Source organism: Pezoporus flaviventris, unplaced genomic scaffold (genome assembly GCF_033815535.1).
Source record: "Pezoporus flaviventris isolate CSIRO_AGI_PZ_B2104156 unplaced genomic scaffold, CSIRO_AGI_Pfla_v1 ptg000041l, whole genome shotgun sequence".
NCBI lineage: Eukaryota > Metazoa > Chordata > Aves > Psittaciformes > Psittacidae > Pezoporus > Pezoporus flaviventris.
In genome coordinates this window covers 10,134,580-10,158,300 of record NW_026892589.1, presented here as the reverse complement: position 1 = coordinate 10,158,300, position 23,721 = coordinate 10,134,580, and the positions used below count along the sequence as shown (strand labels likewise).

At 40.4% G+C, this 23,721-nt stretch overlaps 1 protein-coding gene across 3 annotated transcripts in view; it reads right to left on the bottom strand.

Annotated features, from left to right (window-relative positions):
• The window catches only part of LOC133275886 (transmembrane protein 132D-like), a 275,357-nt gene that overhangs the window by 130,929 nt on the left and 120,707 nt on the right, over window positions 1-23,721 (bottom strand). For all 3 annotated transcript variants that reach the window (XM_061466160.1, XM_061466159.1, XM_061466161.1), the window contains exon 3: window positions 14,684-14,830. In XM_061466160.1, the coding sequence (XP_061322144.1) occupies window positions 14,684-14,830 (147 nt within the window). The remainder of the gene's footprint in view (window positions 1-14,683; window positions 14,831-23,721) is intronic.

Genomic DNA, 23,721 nt, shown 5'->3' with positions numbered 1-23,721 from the left:
CGTACATCTGGCTTCCAGAGCCATGGCATTTAGCTTTTTCCCAGTCCCTCCTCCTGTACAGCGTATCTCACTGACGGGAACGACAGATCTGTGGTCACAGGTCTCAGCTAAGACACAGCTCTGAAGAGGGGCTACAGTGTGCTATGTCTGTGTGGAGCCTGCCGTGACAAGGTGGATCTCTGGACACCCGTACAACACACAGCAGCAGCTTCCAGAGCACACACCTCCCTGTGCCCCAATAGGCATCTGGGGCCTGCTTCTGTGACTGTTCCCTACCCAATTTCTTGTCTCCAGCATTCCCAGCTGTGCTTGGAAAAGGTAACACACTGCAGGATTCACTGGGACTGTTAGCATCCCAGCAGAGATGACCCAGCTCAGGAAGAGAACCTGGTGTCAAAAAGTCTGGGAGATTTGGGAGTACCTAAATTGAAACACAATCGTAATTACTATTGCTGTAGGTCAAAGACTCCACTCAAATACAAAAGCTTTACACCGTTACCATTTTGGTTTGGCATTTTAGGCTAACCCCCCCTTCCTCCTTTTAGGATACATCAAAGTGGAATTTTTACTCAACTCCAAATCCAGCCTATCTTATTTTCAACAAAGGGCCCTTTCAACATTACAACACACTGTCAGTTGTTATACACTGAAGCCAGGTCTGCACTACAGAGGCAAGATTTTCTGGAAATTACATAAGCATGAATAAGAAGCTCCATAAGGATGAAGTTTCCTACAGAGATCTGTCTCACAGTTGATTGACTCTCGTGTCCAAGAAAGTACAAGCTCTTATTGAAGATCTTGCCGTAACGGGCTATAAGAATTCAGCTGCCTGGGGATTCTCTAATGTCTTTTTTTCTTCTACGGCCTGCATATTTTCATGCAATGTGTAAGAGTATAACCATCTCTGAGCCAGCTCTGCTGCTGTCAAATTTCAAACACACATGCATAGGCAGCATTATAACATAAGGCTTATTTCCTTGGAAAGCCAGGATAAAGTCCTCCTTTTTCCCTCAAAGAAAAAACAATGAAACTCAGGAGAAATTGACCCAGCTGTAGTTACTTGCTTTATTTACTTCATTAAAAATGATGAATGTAGTCTTGAGTTTGCCCATGTATAGTACTGCTAGCTGGATTTATGACATAAATAAGCATAAATTCTATATGCTGGAAAAAAGCATCATACACCTATTATTAGTGATGGATCTGCACAGCATGCTAAAGTACTTGAATATATGTATTTGCCTGTTGACATCTTTCTAAAATAGAAGGAATATTATAATCTTAAAAATAGAAAGCATGAATATCGTTGACGTATAAACAAAAACGTAATATCCACAGAGAGCAGAAGCAGTATGTAAATTAACATCTAATGCAACTACAGGAAAAAAACAGGGATTTTAGGAGACGAAAGCTTGAAAATTCAATTTGACATCTTTATGCACATTCACTGAGATGTGGTTAGCAGAGCACAATTTTCAGGTAAATTTAATCTGCGATATATGGAAACTGCAATCACCTAATAACGCATACATACATGTAACTTAATTGGAATTATTTATTAGCCATAGAAATAATTTGTAAGGCTTGATATGCAGCTGTACTACTTTCTTTTTAAGTTGCTATCCAGGCCCTTGGGGGTAAAACCCAGCAGAAGCTGTGTGCACTTTTTGGCAGCTAAGTCACGTTTTTTCCATCAAAGTTTTTGAAGCTTTCCAAATCCTCACATCTCCAGCCTCAAGTTTTGTGGAAGACTATGGGAATTCAAGCTGCTTATAGTCAGCGCCTTCACATCTCCTTAATACCTCCCTGAGCAACCCTTTGCAATGACATTCGCTTCTACTATAAGAAAAACCATAGAGATTCTCACATACCTACACTAATGTTAAATCCTTCCCAAGTACTATCCATACAAAATCAAAAGTATTACATTATTGTCTTTTTTCTAGGTCCATACTACATGAAAGGCCTCCCTCTGCATTCCTGTTCTCCAGTAGCACCTTCCTCTACAGTAACAGCACCTTTTACAAGAGCACACGACTGTTAACTTTAATGTCTTAGTTTTGTGGCAATTAAGGAAAAGATATTCAGCAGAATAAATTAAAACCTGACACAGTAGACTGAAATGGCTTTTATCTTCTGGATGATTTTAAAAGTTGAGCTGATTATTTCATTTAGAGATCAGACCAAGGCAACTCTCTCTTCCCCCTCCTCTTTTTCCTCTTGTAAAATAACTGTGACAGCCTGGAGAAATATTGTCTATCTTGGTTCCAGCCACTGCCCTGAAGGTGTAAAGCTATAGATGAGCTCAATACAGCTCGTTTCATTGCTAATTTCAGAGGGCATGTAGAGCTTCTTGTATCCCTAGCTTAACAGACAAATTGACTTTCTAATTTTAGACCAGGAGAGTTCTGCACACTCAAAGACCAAAAATGCTACTTTTCTGAAGGAATTAAGTACAAATTTTTGCTACTGAAAACCAGAGCATCTGAGTGACTTTCATCTTGCCATGAAAAACGGTATTTAGGAATGTTGCCCCACAGGCAGATGTTTAAAAACAAGCTTCAGATTGCTTGTTCCTTGGGAGGTGACTGTTTAAAACAGCTCTGGGTAACCTTCCCCACAGCACGCCACACTGCAGCGGGTAATTGCCCTGGTTTTAGAGGAAGGCAGCAGGCAGCTCGTCACAGCCGATGTGCTGTCACCAGGACACCAGTGCTCACAGCTTGGCCAGGAGGGTCAGGCATGCTTTGGTATTGAACCAACACCTGACCTGAACACCCCTTGTGCCATCAGAAAGGCAGTGTTCCCTTCCCTTTACTGCTTAGTTTCCCTCTTCTGCAGTGTTCTGGCAATGCCTCGTTAGCACCCAGCACACAGCTGCTCTGATAGTGTCCCACCTCTGGCTCAGCTCTGCAGAAAAGGTAAATATAGAAAAAGAGAAACAGAGGCTCAGACATACACAGTTCTGCACTGCCTACACAAGTGAATGCCCACATATCTGCCTTGGTTCTCGGGAATCCCTCTCTGGCACCTCAGCTTCAAGAGCCTTTTTCAGGAGGAAGGCTCCTGAAGAGTAGGAAGGGCAGAGCATCCATAGCTCCTCAGAAGTGGGCAACCTGGTCAAACACCACAGCATGAATATCCATCAGCGAAGTGCTGCAACACTTATTACCACACCTTTAAGAAGGATTTACAGACTAATCTAACCAGCAATATAGAAAAACAAATGCATTTATTAAAACTATATTAAAAGGATGCCAGCTTGGCAAACGAAGCAATGTAATTTAGTCCTTCCTGTGTTAGCATTGCAATGATCTTCATAATACACATACTGCTTTTTCTTGTAGTCTTCATTTAAATATTCGTTTTCTTTACTGTGGCCCCTAACAAAATTCTTCCTTCCTTGCTTTCAAAAGTTCCATTTATTGTATTATTTCTTATGGAAAAATAAATCCTCAGTCTCTCAAGAGAAAGGGGGACACAAGCATCATCTTCCACCCCAGCTGGCCAGCAGATCCAGACACACAGTACTGTGCTTACCAGTAATTCCCCTAAGAGTTTTCACCTGCCTGGTAATTGCACATTCCTTTATAACTTAATTCTTCTGATGGAAGCATCTGGATTATCATTAGCAGCTTGTTAGGACTTTCTCAACATGTTTGCAGGTAGCGATTACAATTGCAGAGTAAAATCTTTATTTGTGGTTTTCCAAGGAGCAGAAGCAGCATTTCTTTTCATACACAAGATTAATCCCTTAAACCCCTAAACAGGAGATATTTTACTAGTGAGTTACATAAGCATGACGAGAGTGCCAAAACTAGAAACCTAAAGAGCAAAAAGCTGCTTTTACAAAACAATTGCCAATTCCCATCATCTCAAAGGCTTGATCGAAGGCTGCATTTTCTGGAACTGCACATTTATCCCCATGCACTAGAGCCAGCTAAATCCTTGATCATCTGCTGCTTAGAGCTGCTGCAAACAAGATTTAGATTCATGTCATTTATGAGAAAAGTCTTGATTTTTTAATAAATGGTAATTTTTCAGCAAGACATTGTAATTCTCTTTGAGACTCTTAAGGACTAAGTCAGGGGTTAATCTCAATAAAATACATAAACCAAATACAGAACACACACCCACAACCCCTCTCTTCCAGAGTTCTTGGTATTGAATGTGCATAAAATCAGACCTGATTCAATCTATTAGAACTGAAAAAAAAATTGCAATGTAGACAGGCTGTCTGCACCACTGAGTGTGTATGTGTACCTCTAACATAAAGATCTCAGTGAGAGTATGGGAATGCATCATTTGTGGGTTTGATAGATACAAATGCAAGTAAGACCACTCAAAATTATTTGGTGTGCAGTCCTGACAATCTTGCCAAAAACGAAGCTACTCAGATATAAATTTTTGTATCAGGGGGATGTCTTGATTGAAACTTCTGGGGAAAACCAAGCTAACATTGTAGCCATTTCGACATGTGCAGCAGGGTTCAGGAGAATGGCATTGCCTGTTCATATTAAATGTTTAGAATTGCAAATAAGCATTTCAAAAATAAGAGAACATTGCGTTGCTTTCAAGTGAGAACTTAAAATCTGGCAACAGACGTATTGTTTGGATATTTGGATGAACTTTGGATTTTGCATCCAAGATGTAAAACTGCATTTTGTTTTCACTATAAAAATCTTCCCACATTCTTCCAAACTGAAAGTCTCAGTGGGTGACAGGGTGGGGGGAGACGTTAATCTTGACAAATACAACATAGAGAGACTTGTCAGAGTTCGTCTGCCAAATTCTCCTCTGCCCATAATCCCATGGGAGATGTACCATGTGTTCTTGCAAGAAAGACCGGTTTTAATGAATATGCATGACAGATTAATTCTAAGATGTCCTAATTTCTGCTTTGGAATTTTGAAAGCTTCTCAATTATGGATGCTGACAAAAGTATAATGTATGTACAACATATATAACACACTGCACATACATTATATTTATTAATTCTTTGTTAGTATTTTATTATTGTCTTTTGTTCTCTTGTATGCCTTTTGCTTTTCTTGCCTTCACTACTTCATGCAAATATCTGCACACGTCTGTAAGAAAATTAATTGCTTCAAGAATTAACAGGAAAATGTATCTCGGAGGAAACACTTCATAATCGATCTGTTTCCAGGTACAATATTTGCCACTTAGGAATAGATTAATTGGATTGAAAATTATTCAGTCTAATTATTTGCTTTCCAGTATAAATTAAATGTAAGAGTCAAACAAACTAAAAATGAAGAAGTTCCACTCAGTACTTTAGATTCTCCTGAGCTCACAGTGCTCATGAGATACATAGGCCTGTTTTCTACGAGGCTGCACCGTGTCACAGTCAAGCTGGCACATTTATCTTCACATGGCATTACTCTGTGCCACATAGACTTCCATTTCTTAGTCTCTTAGTATGATGACTTCATCTTTAATATGGGGTAAGACCACATCTGCACTTGCCAATGTTGTTATAAACAAACCTATGGAGACTCTGGTGCATTAAGGTATAGCTAAAAAGGGAATTATGTAAATACCAGAATCAGATGTTTTGGGATTGATTTTACAGTTGATTTAGAAACGCAGCGTAAGAAGATGAAAGTAATATAGTCTCACTTTCAGTGGTATATATTGAATAGCTATCCTGTTCCACAGACCCCATGCTGAAGTTCACAAAACTTGGACTTAGGAAAGCTTCCAGAGCATCAAGACTTTAAAAAATACAGTATCTTGTTAATATTGAAGGTATTCTACGAGCATCTCAGTTAAAGCTGAGGAAAAGGCAGGCACGTGCTCTTGCAAAATTCCAGAGAAAAAATTATGTCAAGAAAGGATGGAGATAGCAGTCATCTGTTCAACTAATTGCGCATTTGAATATTAGCTTCAGGTGATCCCTGAAACAAGGAATAATATTAACACATTTACATAAGTCCAAGCAGTCCCTCAACTACCACCCTGACAACGAATTTCAACTACAGAGACATCACAGCAAACTGATCCCTTTGTCTTTCTGTACCATCAACAGGAGTGCACAGTAAGTGCTAGACGGGCTCTGTATCAGCTACATCAAGACCAGCCAAGGCTGGGCCTGTATCAAAGGCAAAACAGCAGAGCTGTCACTTACTCACATTTTAAAGTGCACAATGTATGAAGTCATATTTGTGCTTCTTGCATGAAAAAGCTCTCAGGGTTCCTGAGTAACAAATGGAAATGTAGCCTGTAATAGTCCCTGTATTCTTCCAAAGAATTGCGCAACATGCCAGGCTTGCTGGCTCCCTTATTTGCCGTAGAAGATACAGCCTGGCTCCCCACTCCTACACACTCTGAAATGCAGTTTTGTCTAACATCTTACATAACATCTTTTCTATGCATTCCTATGCTCACTTTTGTGTCAAGCTATCATGCATAAAACACATGATTCATAAACTTACACAGTGAGGATGGATTTCAAATTGAAAGATTCAGAGACGCAAATTGAAAGTGTATTGAACATTAAAACAGCTCTATAGAACACTAAAAATTTATACTCCAGATTACATCCTAGGTTGGAAAACGTTTGCAGAAGGAGGAGTGTGTTGGTAGAGGTGGAAGTACTGCTTGTTGTTGCAGATTGCCATGCAGAGGGAGGAATGAATCACATTACACACTCCTTCTGTGTAACCCAAAATATCCAGTGATCACACAGACAGCTCTGCCTATGGAATCTTACACCTCAGTTTTCAGTCCTGTTGCTGATTTTTATATATGTCTGTGTGTATGTATGGTGGAATCAATGCTGCCCACAAAGACAAGGCATCCTACTATCCTAACAAAGTCCAATTTCTTCTATTGGTATGAAAGCCAACAGAAAGTCTTCAAAAAGAAGTCTAACTCACACTATCAGCTCCTGATAGTAGACTGGGAAGGAAGGCTTTCCCTGACTAGAAAACAAGCAAGCAGCCTTTGGTGCTAGTTGACACTCAAGGGACTAGTAAACAAGCAAGCAGCCTTTGGTGCTAGTTGACTCTCAAGGGACTAGTTAGCACATGAAAAGAAACAATTCCCATGTGACATGAGTTATTAGGGCTCATGCAGTTACAAGGGGTCATAAAACAACACACCGCTGACTTCTGCATTGTCTTCATGACAGCTCAGAGCAGCTCCTGCTATGTCAACCCACTTTACTGCATGCACATAGACATTAATAGACGTCAGTACACAGCCTGAAGGTTTAGCCCATATCCCCTCTGCACCTTTAAGATGGGGCAGCAGCACTTTCTTACCTCATTAGGGGTGATTAAAAGGCCAAGAGCTGACTAAGGCAAAATAATTAGAGGATAAATTATATCTGCATCATCAGTTTGTATAAATCAACCATAGATTTTTAATACTGCAATCCTGACTCGTCCATGTCATCAATATATCTATACATTAAGCCATAAAATAACTCAAATGCCCAGTGAACTTCAGCTTTGTACTTGCAGATGTAATTTAGTTAGGATTAGTTTTACTATTTGCATGGATGCTAAACTGTATAACGTCATTCTGTTAACCTTCCAATCCACACTTTGATGTCTGTTGACTTGTATGTGTTAGCTGGGTTTAATTACCTTTTTCATCCAAAACAAGGGAACCCTCATGCCTCAACAGCAACAGGCATATTTTCAGGCTCAGCTCATATTTAAAGTCATCCGCTCACTTTCTCACTCTCTCAGTAATTTGTATTACTTGTTACAAGATTTCCTCCAAGGAAAAGAATATCAACAGCACCATCAGATACTTTCACAGGACACACTTTTGCATTTAATATTAGATTTTTAATAAACAGGAGATTACTCACCTGTGACAGGTAGCAAACTGGGTTTGTCCCACTGGAATCGTTAGTTTGAGCTTTGGGACTACTAAAGTTTAAGGACCACAAACACAGAGCAAGCATGATGATGAATCCTTAAGATTCTTAGGGGAAATCATTGCTCTTCAAGTTTGATATTATGTTTATCACATTGGATCACACCAGGATAAAAATAAATACAGATTAAAGGGCATCTCCTCTACAATGCAGGTGGCAGAAATACCCATAAAACACCTGCACATCACCCAAGGACAGAGAAGAGAGGACAAAACCACCCCAACATGTCTGTGAATGATCAGCTCACTGTGACTTCTGTCAGCAAAGTACTTAGGCTTAGGTTGTTTCTTCCAAATTATTTCATTCCCAGTTCTGCACTTCAAGAACTCTCAATGAATGGGGATTAAGCTCCTAGAATCATTTATTGTTTGCAGATTTTGGAGGCAGACTGCTTAATCTGAACAGTAACTTCAGAAGGCTGCCTCTAGACAACTCCTTTGAGCACGGCGATGCGACTCAGTCCTGTTGCGAACTGTTAAGACAGCAACGAGTGGCGCCCCACAGGGATCGGTGTTGGGACCGGTCTTGTTCAACATCTTTGTCGCTGACATGGACAGTGGGATTGAGTGCGCCCTCAGCAAGTTTGCCGATGACACCAAGCTGTGTGGTTCGGTTGATACCCTGGAGGGAAGGAATGCCATCCAGAGGGACCTTGACACGCTTGTGAGGTGGGCTGATGCCAACCTCATGGAGTTTAACCATGCCAAGTGCAAGGTCCTACGTCTGGGTCAGAGCAATCCCAGGCACAGCTACAGGTTGGGCAAAAAAGAGATTCAGAGCAGCCCTGCGGAGAAGGACTTGGGGGTGCTGGTCAATGAGAAAATGAACATGGGCCGGCTTCAGTGTGCACTTGCAGCCCAGAAAGCCAACCATATCCTGGGCTGCATCAAAAGAAGCGTGACCAGCGGGTCGAAGGAGGTGATCCTGCCCCTCTACTCTGCTCTTGTGAGACCTCACCTGGAGTATTGTGTGCAGTTCTAGCGTCCTCAACATAAAAAGGACATGGAACTGTTGGGAACAAGTCCAGAGAAGGGCCACGAGGATGATCAGGGACTGGAGCACCTCCTGTATGAAGACAGGCTGAGGAAGTTGGAACTGCTCAGCCTGGAGAAGAGAAGGCTGTGTGGAGATCTCCTAGCAGCCTTCCAGTATCTGAAGGGGGCCTATAGGGATGCTGGGGAGGGACTCTTCATTAGAGACTGTAGTGACAGGACAAGGGGTAACGGGTTAAAACTTAAACAGGGGATGTTTAGGTTGGATATAAGGAGGAAATTCTTTTCTGTTAGGGTGGTGAGTCACTGGAATGGGTTGCCCAGGGAGGTTGTGAATGCTCCATCCCTGGCAGCGCTCAAGACCAGGTTGGACAGAGCCTTGGGTGAGATGGCTTAGTGTGAGGTGTCCCTGCCCACGGCAGGGAGGTTGGAACTAGATGATCTTAAGGTCCTTTCCAACCCTAACGATTCTATGATTCTATGACATGCCGAGTTACTTTTCAGGGGTATTTCCCTTTAACCACTTTCCTTAAGATGGTATGCATGTAGCAGTGATGTAGCCCTGAGCATCACTAACTGCAAGCCAACAGGAGATGGTAAATGCTGTCTTAACTGTACATCGGTATTTCTAAAGGATAATCCCCAAATGAGGGAATTATTACTTTATTTTTAACTGCTTCAAAAGGCAGCATCAGCAAGTCAATGCTAATTGTCACTTTTCCCATTTCCAGCAACATGCTCACAAAGAAAAGAACACAGGAATAGCCTTGTTCTCTAAGGAGAGCCCTAAAATTCAGCTGAGATAAAAGGCAATCTTCTTCACAATGACAGCTGAATTGCCCTGTGGCATCTCCTTCACATAAATGTCAGAGACAGAGGAGCAGAGTCCACCCTTAAGGTGCCAGACGGCTATCAGCATGTCTTTGAAGTGCCTTCCTGCAAGCCTTTTGTTTTTAAATGAATTGAATCTCTTTCAAACAGGTGGAAAAGTTGGCTAATAATACCTTTATCTAATAGTTGTTGGTTAATATTTCATCTCTTTTCTTTTGATTTGCTTCAAGATGATAACCATGAACCTTTTTTCTTGTCTATTAGCATTGAGTAGGATGGTTTCAAGAGAGATTCTGCATTTCTTGATAAATAAAATAGTTCTCGTCTTAAAAAGAAAAAAGAAAAAAGTGGGTCAGCATGTAAAAGAATGATGCACTGATGCTTGGCTCACACCAATTTACTTTCCCTCAAGATCTCAAAGGGTTCTCTCTCAGAGAGCACATTTAAGTTTTAAAATGAGAAACAAGAAATGGAAGTTTGTGACTAATTACTTTCAAACAGTGGGATGTAAACATGACTTCTGAGATGTTTACTACTTTCACATCACCGTAACATATAAACTCTTAGAACCTGAGAGGTTTCAAATAGCACAAGAAAAACCTATGAAAGAAAAATCAAAATGGCACACAGTATAAAACACTAAAGCTACCCAGGATAAATAAATCTGCATCTGATCATTATCCATATGCCTTGGAAGTATCAGCCTAACCCAACCCTCCACCCCCTCTGCCTGTCCAGCCTTTTGATATCATACTTGAGTATATCCTACTAGAAAGCATGTATGATGTCTACAGTCATTTTCTTGCTTTTGTATCATCATGATAAACTGAAGCTCATGGGAATCACACATGATGTGATGGGACAAACGACACTGGGAAATATTTTTGCTACATCATATACCTTTCCTGTAATTCCATCAAGCAGAAAATTATCTTTCCCAGCAATAACATACCTCTAGTTGCTAAAGTCACGTGAGCACAGAAATAGCAAGGGAAAAAATTAATGGTGATCTAAACCATAAAACTATTTTTATGAAGCATTTTGATGAACACCAGCAAGAGACATAATGTAATTATTGTGGCTATTAGGCTGTTATTTATGTCAAATTTGTTGCTTTTGTTGTTTCAGAAGCGTTTTAGGATTATAGCACTCTTGAGAGTCTATTAAATGTACTGGCAGACACAACAAGTAAGAGAATGAGGCAGTAGCTCACTGGTGTTACAACATGAAAACTAAATGTTAAATAACTAGATTTGAAAATGAGAAATATAGGGCACTAAGGATAATGTTATAAATGTAATAAAAAGAATGTATTATGCAGGAAAATCAAAGGCAATGCTGTCACAGGTTTTCTTGCCCCTGTTATTATCTAATATTAAGTCCTTGTATCATAAAACTGTTAAGAAAATTAGGCATTAAAATACAGTATCATAAAAAATGAGACACAGAGGAACAATGAGGGATACAGCCCAGAAAATACTGTCATTGTCTCTTACTGTGTCAATAGTCACAGACTGATTCAGCCACTCGTAGTTCAAAATGAAAATAAGTTTCTCTGCAAACAGCAGGACCAGCATCTGATTTCAGGCAGCATAAGCCAGTAACTCCTTCAATGCTATTAGAACTGCAACGCAAAAGTCAAGTGGGAAAGTATCAGAAGAAATGCTACCTTGGTAACATTTCCAACAACGAGCATAGGGAAAAGGAAATTGCCAAGCAAAGCTTATCCATCACATAATTCAAATACATCTGGAGATGAAGCAGTAAACGGTCACATCCAGACATTAAGGTTCTACCTAGAGATGGCCAAGTTTTGTCTAGAATTATTTTGCACTTGCTTGGATCAATGGCCTCATTCCTGCCTTAAGCACAGAAAACAATAATGTATTCTTTAATGGAGTAACAAACTTTTTCACACAAAAATATAAACATGAATAAAGTATTTCAAGAGGATCGTGACCACATTAGTATCATATCAGAACAGAAGCACATCAGAATAGATCCGGTATATCTGCGTCTTTAGCCACCTCAGTCATTTTCCAAACCTATCCCACCTGGGATGCTTCCCATCCAACAGGAAACACAGGATCCCAGATCTTCCACTTTCATCTGTTCTCAATCATCACTAGTGCAGCAGAGATGCTCCATTTCAGGTACAAAGAGAAAAAGCACCAATCCAAGAAAACATTCAGAAAGTGCAGGACTACTTTAATCGCATCTTTCTAAGACATTCACCTCTTTACATGCAGAATTAAGAAAGGTCAGCCAACTTCCAAAGGGAGTAAGTGGCACATATCAGGATGTATCTCCCTGATTCACTGTTCAGTGTTTCTGAGCCACTGGTTAATTTCCATCATATCTTTTTCTATTTGGGTTTTTTCGATCATTTGCACAAAAACAGCAGGATGGAAGAGAGATCCTTCATTTAGGAGTAGCACTGTACAGATGCCACAAGAAGTAAGCCCATCTAATGATCTCATGGGTCAGGATTCAGAGTGTTACAACATGATTACTGCCTGTGAATGAAACCAGAAGAACTGGGGAGAACTTTATAATTGCTTCACCATTAATCTGGAACACTGTTGCAAGCCCATAATAAGCAAGGCACTGAGAACTTCAAATCATATTTGACAGATGGGCTTAATTAGTTATTCTCACACAGACTCACAATATTTGCTGTTAATATTCATTCTAAAACACCCCGCTGGCTGTGCTAATATTTGTATAGTAATCCTGTTACGATAAGCTTGTGGTGCCAAAACCTCAACAATCAAAAATGATGGATATATTTCAAACTCCGATAGAGAAATGCTCAGGCATCTTGGTTGACTTTGTCACTTGCACAAGTGCCTCCTTAATCCATGAAATTACACCTGTCACAGTAAGTTAGCTTTATTAACACTATCTTCTGATCCATGTCAAATTATCAGAAGCACGAAGGTATCGAATCTTTACTTAATTAACATTGCCCCCTTTTCATTCACATGATCAGATCGCTTGATTTTTAGGAGTAATTAAACAACATACAGACAGAATTTGTCAAGTTCCTAATTGAACTATGGAAGCAAACAATTTGGTAAGGGACATCAATATTTAGCTGTCATTCATTGTGCAAATATAGTGACGAACAACACATCTAGATAAGGAAAAAGAAGTTTTCCCCAAAGCACTGAGCACATTCCCCTTCCCCGTATCATGCTTCATCTTCTTACAAGGAATAGCAAAACAGATGCAACTAAATTTGATGAGGAAAACAAAATACTGAATAACACAGTAGAAATATTTATGTTTGTTTACAAACAATGAGGAAGAAGTTCTTGAATGTGAGAAAACCACAAATCTCAACTCAAAGCTCAGATGGAATAAGTCAAACCAGAATTCCCACATATACCTTGTCTTCATCCAATTTTCTTTCCAGTAAAATCTTATATGAATATATATTTCTTTCAATAAACCTGAAGCAATGCTCATACTCAGCATGTGAAAGCACAGAATCCACAAATACTGCATGACAGGTGACATCATAATTTACTTTTTTGTGTACAAGGAAACGTTTTGAAGACTTGCCACTGAACGCTGAATATTGAAGGGAAATTAAGTTTTCAAGCTTCAATTCACCCATGAGGCTGCACTGTATTTTCCTGATGAGGAAGGAAAATCAGGCAAATGCACTGCATGGACCCAACAGGATAAAGTGTGATGGAAAACTCATTGTTGAAATAATCTTTGGGCTTGATCCAATGTCCACTGCAGTCAATGAAAATATTCACACTGTCTTCAGATAGCTTTGAACTGGGATTTTAAAGAATCTGTCTGACAGATTGTGCTAGACAGCAGGAAGCTCTGACCTTGGCACTGCTTCATTGACCAATAAAATTCAGTCAGGTATGAGACAATATATGGCTTAGATTGGAAAATACAGGATACTATAGCAGAAAAATGTGTAGAATCTGAGTTATAATGAGGCAAAAGTGATTAATGTCATGGTTATGAAGGGAAATACTTCCCTTCCTCTTTTTCCCATATACCCAGATTACAAAGACATGAAACTTCCTAGTTATTAGGCTCAGAGGGTATTTGTTTAAAAATTCTAAACCACATAATAAATCCACAAGGCCTCTCAGATTTTGTCAAATTTCAGAAGTAAATCACAGCACAAAACTCCATGTTATATGCAAGTTTTCTAACAGCAATGCCAAACACAATACATAGGCAGGCAGTCAGAGCCTTATAAATATGCACTTGACATACAGTTCCAGAAACAATGAACAAGAAGCAGCAAACGATATAGAAATGCATTCATTAAAGCAATCAGTTGTGACTGGAGAAGGAACATCCACCTGTCAGATGAAGGTTGTTTAAGACAGGTCAGTGTCCTATCTAAGCTGTGGCACAATGGAAATGGAAAACCTATTCCTTTCTGCAGATTAGAAGTTCCTATCAAACTCATCATCAAGGGTTTGATACTTGGAGTACATTTTAGTTTCCTCTAGATTAGAAAAAAACAGACAAAAAACCCCAAGCCAAAACAAAACAAAATCCATTCTGTAACTCTGTGACCCCCAAATATTCCAAGCAAGAACTACAAAAAAAACCCAAACCCAAAATAAAAAACCCCACCAAAACCAGCCCTATATAATTACCCCTTGCTATAATGCAAATCATTAGAAGATGTTAAACCCATCACAACCAAATTCCAAGATATGAAATACTCTCTGGAAACAATATCTCCTGCTAGCTTTAACTTGCTTTGAATATTAGGATGGAATAACATTTTTTTTGTGAAGTGTATGTGGTAGAATTAGCAATGCATTCCAAGATACAAACACAGCTTTTCCAAAAGCATTTTCGGCATGCATTATAATAAAACTTATTCAAGTCATGGCAAAACACTCTGAATAGGAAAATCAGCCGTTGGGTTGGTAAAAGATAGGCTGCTGTGACCTACCTGTTTTCAGAGGCAGCAGATTTCCTCTGGCAAACAATAACAGCTGGTGCGTATTTCCCAGTATAATCCACACTCTCTCTGATGTCCCACAAGTACGGGCTGCTGGCTCTTACACTGAAAATGTTCACACCTTTCTTCACCTTTGCCCTGGGAGGAACAAGAGGATATTTAACCAATTAGATACAGAATGTCAGCTCGATCTGTTACTTACTTCTTCATTATTTTCTCATTACTGCCCCACAGAAAATGCTACCACTCATTAGAGTTCAACAGTGTTACAAGGAAAAGAGATGAGAGAATTAATTAAGAATTCCATATTTTGAAGAAATGTTATCAAGATAGAAATCTTATTGAACTACGGTAATTATAGCTTTAGTCATAGCTAAATTAAGGAGTAGATAAGTTCTGGAGCACGCTCCTCACTCCTGTGCTTCCATTACTGACACTGTGCGCACCACTGGACACGTTACAGCTCTCCCTTAACTAGAAGCTATTGTATTGGAGATGGAAGTACCATTTTTGTCATGAAAAAAGTCAGGTTGTTGCTGGGTCATAAATCTGGATTAAGGAGTCATTGCTAGGTCTCACATTACAAGCAAAATTTGCTTTTTCTTCTCTCCCTCCCTGGATTACATGAAGATGACATTTCATATCTTTGCTCCATCTTTCATCATCTGAGTCCACAACATCTTCATTTCCTTTTAATACTGTTGGGTTTAGCTGTTCTATCAGCACTGCTCCTAAAAATACGCAGAAATATCCTGATTTTTTCCAAAGGGAACTGGTTTTCTCAGAAGTCTGTTTCTATGGATGAGGTTAAACGACAGGAAAAGCTGTGTGACAAAATGTTACAGTCAGGACAACTAAAGTGGCTCCTACCAAGAAGTATTTTTTGGTTCTCATGTGTCAGCACAGTGCTTCTGGGTTCAAATGGAGAAGATGGAACTATACATATATACACATATATATATTTAAATGTGTTTTATTTACTCTCAAGCAGGTGTTGCATTCCTTAATTCTTTTCCTTTCTCTCCCTTTCTTTAACTATATATCTAAATCTGTATCTTAAGGCACTACTGAGTTAGTCCACAGCTATTTACCACTGGCCACCTTACTGAATTAGAAGAGTTTCTGGTGGCGTTAACTTTTGGGTTGTGAATGTGTTTACAAAAACAAAAAGTCCATTGTGGTCAAACAGCCTCATATATGAGCTGTCAGGAAATGACAGTTTAATTATATTTGCTTAAAATCTCATACACAAAATCCATTCGGTGTTATGGCAAGTTCTCAATTCTGAGCAAAAAAAACAAGAAGGTATGTGATTTTTTTGTATAAACAGCTGCTGCCATGCAGAGATGCTAATATCAGTAAAACAAGCACTATCAGCTCTGCCTCCGCATGAAATTACTTGAGAAATCTTTGAAGGACAACATCCACACAGATGTTTTCAGAATAAAAAGCCAAAAGGATTCTTTTCAACTGTCTTGGACAAAAAGGGTTACATCTCATTTCTCCTACCACTAACTCAACAGCGGTGGCTGCAATTTCCTTCACACACCTGGAAGGATTAATACATGAAGGCTGCCAATTTGTGCTCAAGTTCCTCTTTGCTGATTTTACAAAATGTACTTGAAGCAGGTGCAGTTACTGCTGCCACACCACAAACATCTCTCAGGACCGGAGATCAACAGCTGAAGAAGAGTGGAAATTAAACTGCATTCCTGGCATCTTGGAGAAGGAGAGGGACACAGAAAAAGGCTATACCATATATGTGAAATGTTTATTGGTATATGTCTTTTGCTATTCCCAGTGACCAGCATCCAGCCCCACCTTTCTGTCCACCTCAAGAAAGGAAAACTGCTGTGTGTCAACCAAGACCAATGACAGAAAAATCACTCCCATTCACAGGGAAATGAGGGTGGCTCAGATCTTTGCAAATTAAGCTGGCCATGATTAAAAAAAACTCATATCCACCCTTCAAGCTCTCTAATGCTGTCACTATCTCTCTAGCAGTTAATCATGGCTGATGAGAAGGTGCCGTGTGGGATTTGGGTCACCTAGCTGAGCTTATGTGTTTGAGAAGGCAGCTGTCTCAATGGAGCCAAGTCACTGTGCTCAGCTGTAGCGCAGGACAGCAACCAAATTGCTCAAAGCCAGTGATGGGTTGCAAGAGAACAGCTGATTTCATTTCACAAAGCCATATATGCCTGCAGCTTGTGCTGTAGGGTTGGCTCTTCAGGTTTTGTCCAGGACTTCCAAGTCCCAGATGAAGACACTTGTCCCTTGAATTCTCCTGGACAAGACTTGAGGGCAGGAGGGGGTAAAGAGTACGCATTCTAGAAAACCCAAGCAGGCAGTACCCTTACATAAAAGTAACCATTTTCCCATGATTGGAGCTTAAAAGCAATTAGTATATTACAATTCCTACCTAAGAACACACAGCAGATTGCATTGACTATACAACAGTTATGTCTTTATGGGCTTTATTAACAGAACTGGTGGGGAATTAAGAAAAAAGCAGCCTTAGACCATAGCACAGTCTACCATGCTCTGCTGGCACATACGTAACAGCTTTACTGTGACAGAAAGCTGTGCAGGGTCTCAGTACTGCTACATAGACAGCCACACACTGAAAATTTAGGAAATTTCTCACTTACGTTTTAAACAGCATTAAAAACCAGATTAAAATAAGTGTACAAACACAGACACAAAACTGAAAGCATCCCCTTCTTTTCTGTCTGGGTTTCTTTAAGTTCCAGAGTGATGAGGTAAAACAGGAAAAAAGAACACAAAACCAGTGAGGCAAACTGAGGTTTTTTTATCCCTGACGTTCACTTTATCCAACAACAAACTGCCATCCTGCACTGACTTCTGATGTTTCCAAACAAATGCAGATTCTTGTATATACTCCTTGGGGTAATTGCAGTCTATGGATCAGGACTTCTTAGAAGAGCTTTTGATAAGGTCTAATTTAGTCATCTATTAAAAGCCCCAAACCCCTAATTTTCCTGAAAACAATAACGTGACAGGATTGTTGTTTTCTACAGAATTAAGAGGTTAGGAACTGTTTTTGAAGAATCAGTTAAATATACTTCTATAATTAGCACAAAAGCTTCAACTCCACGATCCCAGGAAATCCTTTTTCCTTTAGCGTACATAGAAGCTGTGTTGGCCACTGTTAGGGAACAGTAGAATTTTATTCACATCAATTACAATGGCAGCAGCACCTCACAATGACCTGGATGAAACAGGGTTAACAATAACTGCAGGCATGTTATTTGTCAACAGGTAAACCTGAAGATCCCCAAGGTGAACACACTGTGGCTGCTGTCAGGGCTCAATTACTTCTTGCAAATCTGCTTTACTGAACTGCCTGGCTGTCACAGGGCAAGGTTCACCTTCGGCCCTTAAGCTGCTCCAGAGTGCTCCTGAGACAGCCCCTCGGTTCAGCCACAGTTCAGCCTACTGAGATTTCTCAACTGCAAGACACCAAAAGGCATATGCCAAAAGCCTCTCCATACATTTGCTCAGTTAACAGGCTAAGACAACCAGATTGTACCTTTGCTTAAAACACTGTGCCTGGGCCACAAGTGAAGTTGTTTCAGCATTTTGGGCCCATCACTTCACTTCGGGCCAGATTCTACTTTGGAAAAGAATGAGGAGAAAAAGGCCTTATTAAACATTTCAATCGTGGTTTAGTTTGGGTTTTTCAAAGAAGGAGCCAATCTAACTGAACACTTCCATAATTATTTCTAGAAGCTGTTACTTGCCCCTGGATCACTGCTCATAGTGCAGCACATCAGTTACTAGACTCCTAAGTAGCTCATCCCTTGCACCAAATCAATCATGGCAAACAAAGCACTCGGGAGTCTTCAGTTCCTGAAAACCCATCAGTGCTGACAGGGTACAAATGAAGGAAGGGAGAAAGAAAAATATCATAGAAGGAACTCCTGGAATCAATACATCACATCTGAAATCAAGGAAATACATTTCCTAAGTGCAAAAAGATTGCGATTCCCAATTCTATCCCAGGACCCACTAAACACTGTGTTTACTCTGATGATAAAAGAGGCTTCAACATGACCAATTAAGATGCAGGCAACATCCTCTCTCATTTATCAAACTGTCTGGTTTAGCATCTCCCAGGTTTTGCAGTTTACAACCAGCCAGCACTCAGCTTTCAGCCCATGTCATTACTGCAGGCTGGTAATGGCTGTGAAATCGTTACTTAAGTGTTGTATAAAGTGGAACAGCTGGCTGGTGAGAAATAACAGCATTACAGCACGTGTGCTGCTAAGTGCTGTGGTACAATGTCAACAGAGTGTCTGGTTTAACACTGCAGGGAAGGCAAAGACAGAGAGAGAGAGAGCAAGTGCAAATTCACCCTTAGGATGTGCACGAGATCAAAGGGAAGGAGTGTGCAGACCTGCAGATAACCTGCCACAGGCAGGGCTCCCCACATAGCATTTTACTCCTTACAGTGTCCTGAATGCAGCATACAAATACCACCCATCCCTGCATTCCAAAGCAAAGTGAAAATAAACAGGTATCTAACCCTAAACAGCTCCAAATAAAGATGTTTTAAACCCGTGACATTGCATCTAGTTTTTTATTGCTGTGAGTGCTGAGGGCAAGGATCTGTAGGCACTTTTCATGCTACTTCCGAACAAGTGAGCTCCTTTCAACATCAAAGGAATGACAAGCAAAGGGAGGCTGTTAACACAGGTGCTACCATGGTTATCATCTTGTTACCAGTGGTGACTAGAAGGTGCCAGATTATGTGCAGAGGGGTGGGCACATTTTTGAGAGCTTCCGGGCACATAACAGGCATGGCAGTGGAATATGAATTTGCCTTGCCATTGCATCTCCCCAAAGCACATCATAAATAACTCGAGGAGGTTGCTATTCCTGTTTCATGCTTTTTCCTAACCAGGGCCTAATCTTAACCCTGCAATGGAGAGAGACCACAGCAGTGTTTATGTGTACAGGACGGCAGTCTTCACTAACGTTCCCCACCTGTGGACAGCAGTGACAAGAGTGGGAGAGGCTTTTGTGCCACCGGTTCATTGCAAGCCAACGACAAGCAAAACGCGAGTGAAAATGGCTCCTCAAGTCATAAGATAAAGAAAGCGGGCCCATTTCCATCCACTGGAAAGTTTAATGCACTGACAACAGCAGCAAAGTGCTCCCTCCAAGAAACCTTGAAAAGTATTCCTGGTCCCAACCTGCTGGAGGTGGAAATATCCAGTCTGCGCTCCACTGATGGTAGCTTCGAAGAGGCTGAAGAGCTACAACAGCCAACCTCCAGACAGAGCAGACAGACCTCATCAGGGGTTTTCTAAAGACCAGAATTAAATGTCACAGCTTGAGAACCAGGTAGTAGGGAACTGGATGTTCTCATGGGATCTAAAACACAGGCAGCAATTTTGGCATGACTAAGCTGCTGATCTATTCAAAGGATTCCCAGGTAGCTGTCTCTTGCTGGTGAGTCACTAAGAGCACTAAGATCACTGTCTCAAAAGCTAACACTTTGAGTATATTAAGAGTCATCCTCTGCAGTATCTTGAGGTCACTTTGTTGCTGCATGTTGCATAAATGAGACCATTTTGACACCACAACACTTCAGTAAGACATTTGCATCCTGATGTTCCATCCCCTGCAAACAACCCCAGTTTGTAAATGCCAGAAAAGCTAGCAAGCTAACAAATAGCACTGGAATAAGAATTAAGTACGTTAACTAGAGCGCACACCAGACATAACAAAAGTAAAAGAGGAGCAGAGCAAGCTTCCCAGTGAGAGCAAAAACCAGTGGTAATTCAGTGGTCAGCAGGCTCTTACTTGGGGCATGCTCTCCACCGGTTTGATAAGTCCTCAATGAATTTGAGACTCTTGGTAACACTTCTTCCACCCCAGTGGAAGTGGTGTTACTGTGGGGCGGTGAGGAGTAAGAGCAAATGAGGAATCAGAATAAACACTTTCATCAGCAGCATCCCAGTCCCTTTCTTTTGCAAAAGCCTTTTTATCCTATTGGCTTCTACCAGAGCTGATCAAATTAACCACTCCACAGTGCAAGGAGGACTGGTTGGAATTTGCCTTCCCAGCATTTCCACCTCTAGTTTTATGTACGACATTAGGGTGATGCTAAATCCATACACTTTAAGGCCATACCCTTCTTTTGCCTCCCTCTGCAGTTTCATTTCTTTTTATGGCTGGAGCTAATATAGGAGAGAATTTGAGCCTGAAAGAGATTTATCTCTTTGAACATCAGTCAAAAATAAACTGTGCCTGTCATTGAGAAAACAGGCAGAACTCAGCCTGCTTTTGTTAGACTTAAGGCTTATTTGCAGCAAGCTGATGAAAACCAAGTGTACAGAGGCTTTCTGGATTTATACCTATCACAACCCCTGAAGAAATAAAGATCATTAACAGGAATAAAACTTCACATTTGAAACTCTTTCAGTGGAAGGGACTGTAGCTGAGAGGGGCCCATTTAAACAAACTGGTTTAGAACTGACTAAACAAAATCAACCAGATGATCTTTCAGGTCCCTTCCAACCAAAACCACTCAATGATTCTAAAACTGCAGGCTTCTCAGGCCACAGGAATGACCTATCACAAAGTTAAGTCATTTAGTGAGACAATTCAACGTAACCATCTCAATGTCTGGCTTTTAATAACATGATCAATTCTGGCATGGCTTATAAAAGGTAGGATTTGGATACTAGGATTTTATGTGCAGAGCTGGCTTCTGTAAGCCTTTTTTTTTTGTTCTGTTTTCCCCATTGAATACGTGCTGTACAAACCAGTGTTGTCAGTTGTGTTAAGAGAAGATGCCTCGAAGTTTCTTCAGATTACACTAATAGTTTCACTGATTGAAAATCCACAGCAGAAGAGAATCGGGACTCCCTGAGATACTGATGGAGTTAGAATAATTTATGGAGAACGGTCTAGCACAACATAAGCTATTTAAAGCTGTATAATATACCCACAAACTCTTATTAAGGTCTGTGGTTTTCAGCCCTGTGAGACAGAAACCAGTTATCATTATGCATCACCATGAAAGCAGATTAAAATTAAATCAATCTGTTTATCTATGGGCTTGCAACGCAGCTTTTCCAAAGCATAACATGTTCTCCATCTAATTAACATTTCAGGAGGAAAACCCATTCCACCCAGACACTAAACCAACCTCATTCAAATGGAGAGAGTACAGAAACACAGCCCAGGTGGATTTATAACAAAATTTAATTAGCGAAAGGGCGCAAGACCTATTTAAGCTTCAAAAGTGGAATTGTGCATAACAGGAGTTAAATAAAATAGATCCCTTTGTAATATGCATCTCTCAGACCTGCCCAACTGCCTATTGTGCTTACAGTTTATGTGCATGCAAGCAGTTGCATATATATATATATATATATATACACATGCAATCATTACACACAGATTTAGATCATATTCCTGTGGCTTTCAAAAAGAAAGTCCATATGAAAAATATGTTTTGCAAGATGTAAACTACAAAAGTCCCTGGAGAATTGACAGAACGCGCACAAATCAATCCAAAGCAGAAACAGAGTTTGCAATTCTGACCTCTATTCACTTACTAAACAAACCATGAGAGTGCCCAATCCTCAGTGGGATCCAGAACCCTTTGTGGCTTCAGAACTGCATCTTCTGGATTTAGAAAGCCCCTAAATTATTGCTCAGGAAACAAACCATGGGAGTTATATGGATAATAAGAATAGCACTGTGCCTACCCAGGGACCCAGCAGCAGTCATCCTGGGACTCTCAACATGATGGGAAAGTCAGAAACAGGTCTTTCATCAACACTGTGTCTGTGTCAGCCAGCAGCCTGGCTGATGCACCCTCCTAATTTCATCACGTGGACTGTACGTGATATCAAATGAGTGGCAAAGTAGTGAAGAAGAGGAAAACAGCAGCATTATAACCTGAAGTGGCACTATAGAAATGTGCACTACTAGCTGGTAAAATCTCAGTAAGATGACAGGTAAGACACCACTGTTACAACTGACAAGGTTACTATTTGCTTTGCTCAAAGGAGGTATTATTGTGTTAAGGACAGGGGCTGGTATTCCTGCACATAGCCATATCTCAACAGGAGTTATGAAACAAGCACGGAGATGCTTAAGAGGAAATACAGTCACAAGGTTGGTAGCTGGAGGTCAAGGTGAGGAGGTAACCCATCATCTCTTCTTACCCTGCACTACTCAGCAAAGGCAGTGCTGTGACCTAACACTGACTTGCTGTCACCTCTCCCAGCTGCAGGTCACTTTCTCCTACAGGAATGGATCATCAGGCAATAATGAGCAACAATACTAAACAAAACAAAATATTTATGTATTCAAGGATGTGAAGGAAGGTGTTTGTTTACTGCAATGAAAGACAAAGACAAATAGCGCTGCCTGCTGATTTAAAGTGGTTGGGAGCCCTGCGGACTGTTTTCAGCTACTGTTTCCAAATTAAATGCAAAAATATGATGTAGGGTCTGAAATGTATCTTTCTGAAGTGCTTTTAAAAAGAAAACAATGGAACACATCCCTTCCCGTCCTGCCCAAACATCAGCAAAGCCACTAACAGCACAGCCTGTTCAACCAGCAATTTTTTTAAATTAGATCTAAGAAATGGTAGAAAAAACAAAGCTCAATACTGGGGACTCTGTGCAGAGACAATAAAGTGCCCTTTGCCCCGTTTCACAGATGAAAAACATGGTAGGAAACAGCTGCCACACTTGAAGCATGTGAGAGTACTTGGTTGTGAGCAACCCCCAGAGAACCATCTAGACTACAAGGTAAGGGTAATGAAGGATTCCCCAGTTACCCGTTGCAGATGGAGTAAAACAGAACATAGAACAATGAAACAGTTTTTAAGTGCTGTAGGGACGTTTGTAAGTGTGTGTTTGCATACGTGTACATGTATTTTTATGCTGAATGGGCAAGCAACAAGTGGAGGAATTCTGGATTCACTTAAATTGGCTGCGAACATTAGATCAGTCAACAAAGACGACAAGGCTGGTGAACCG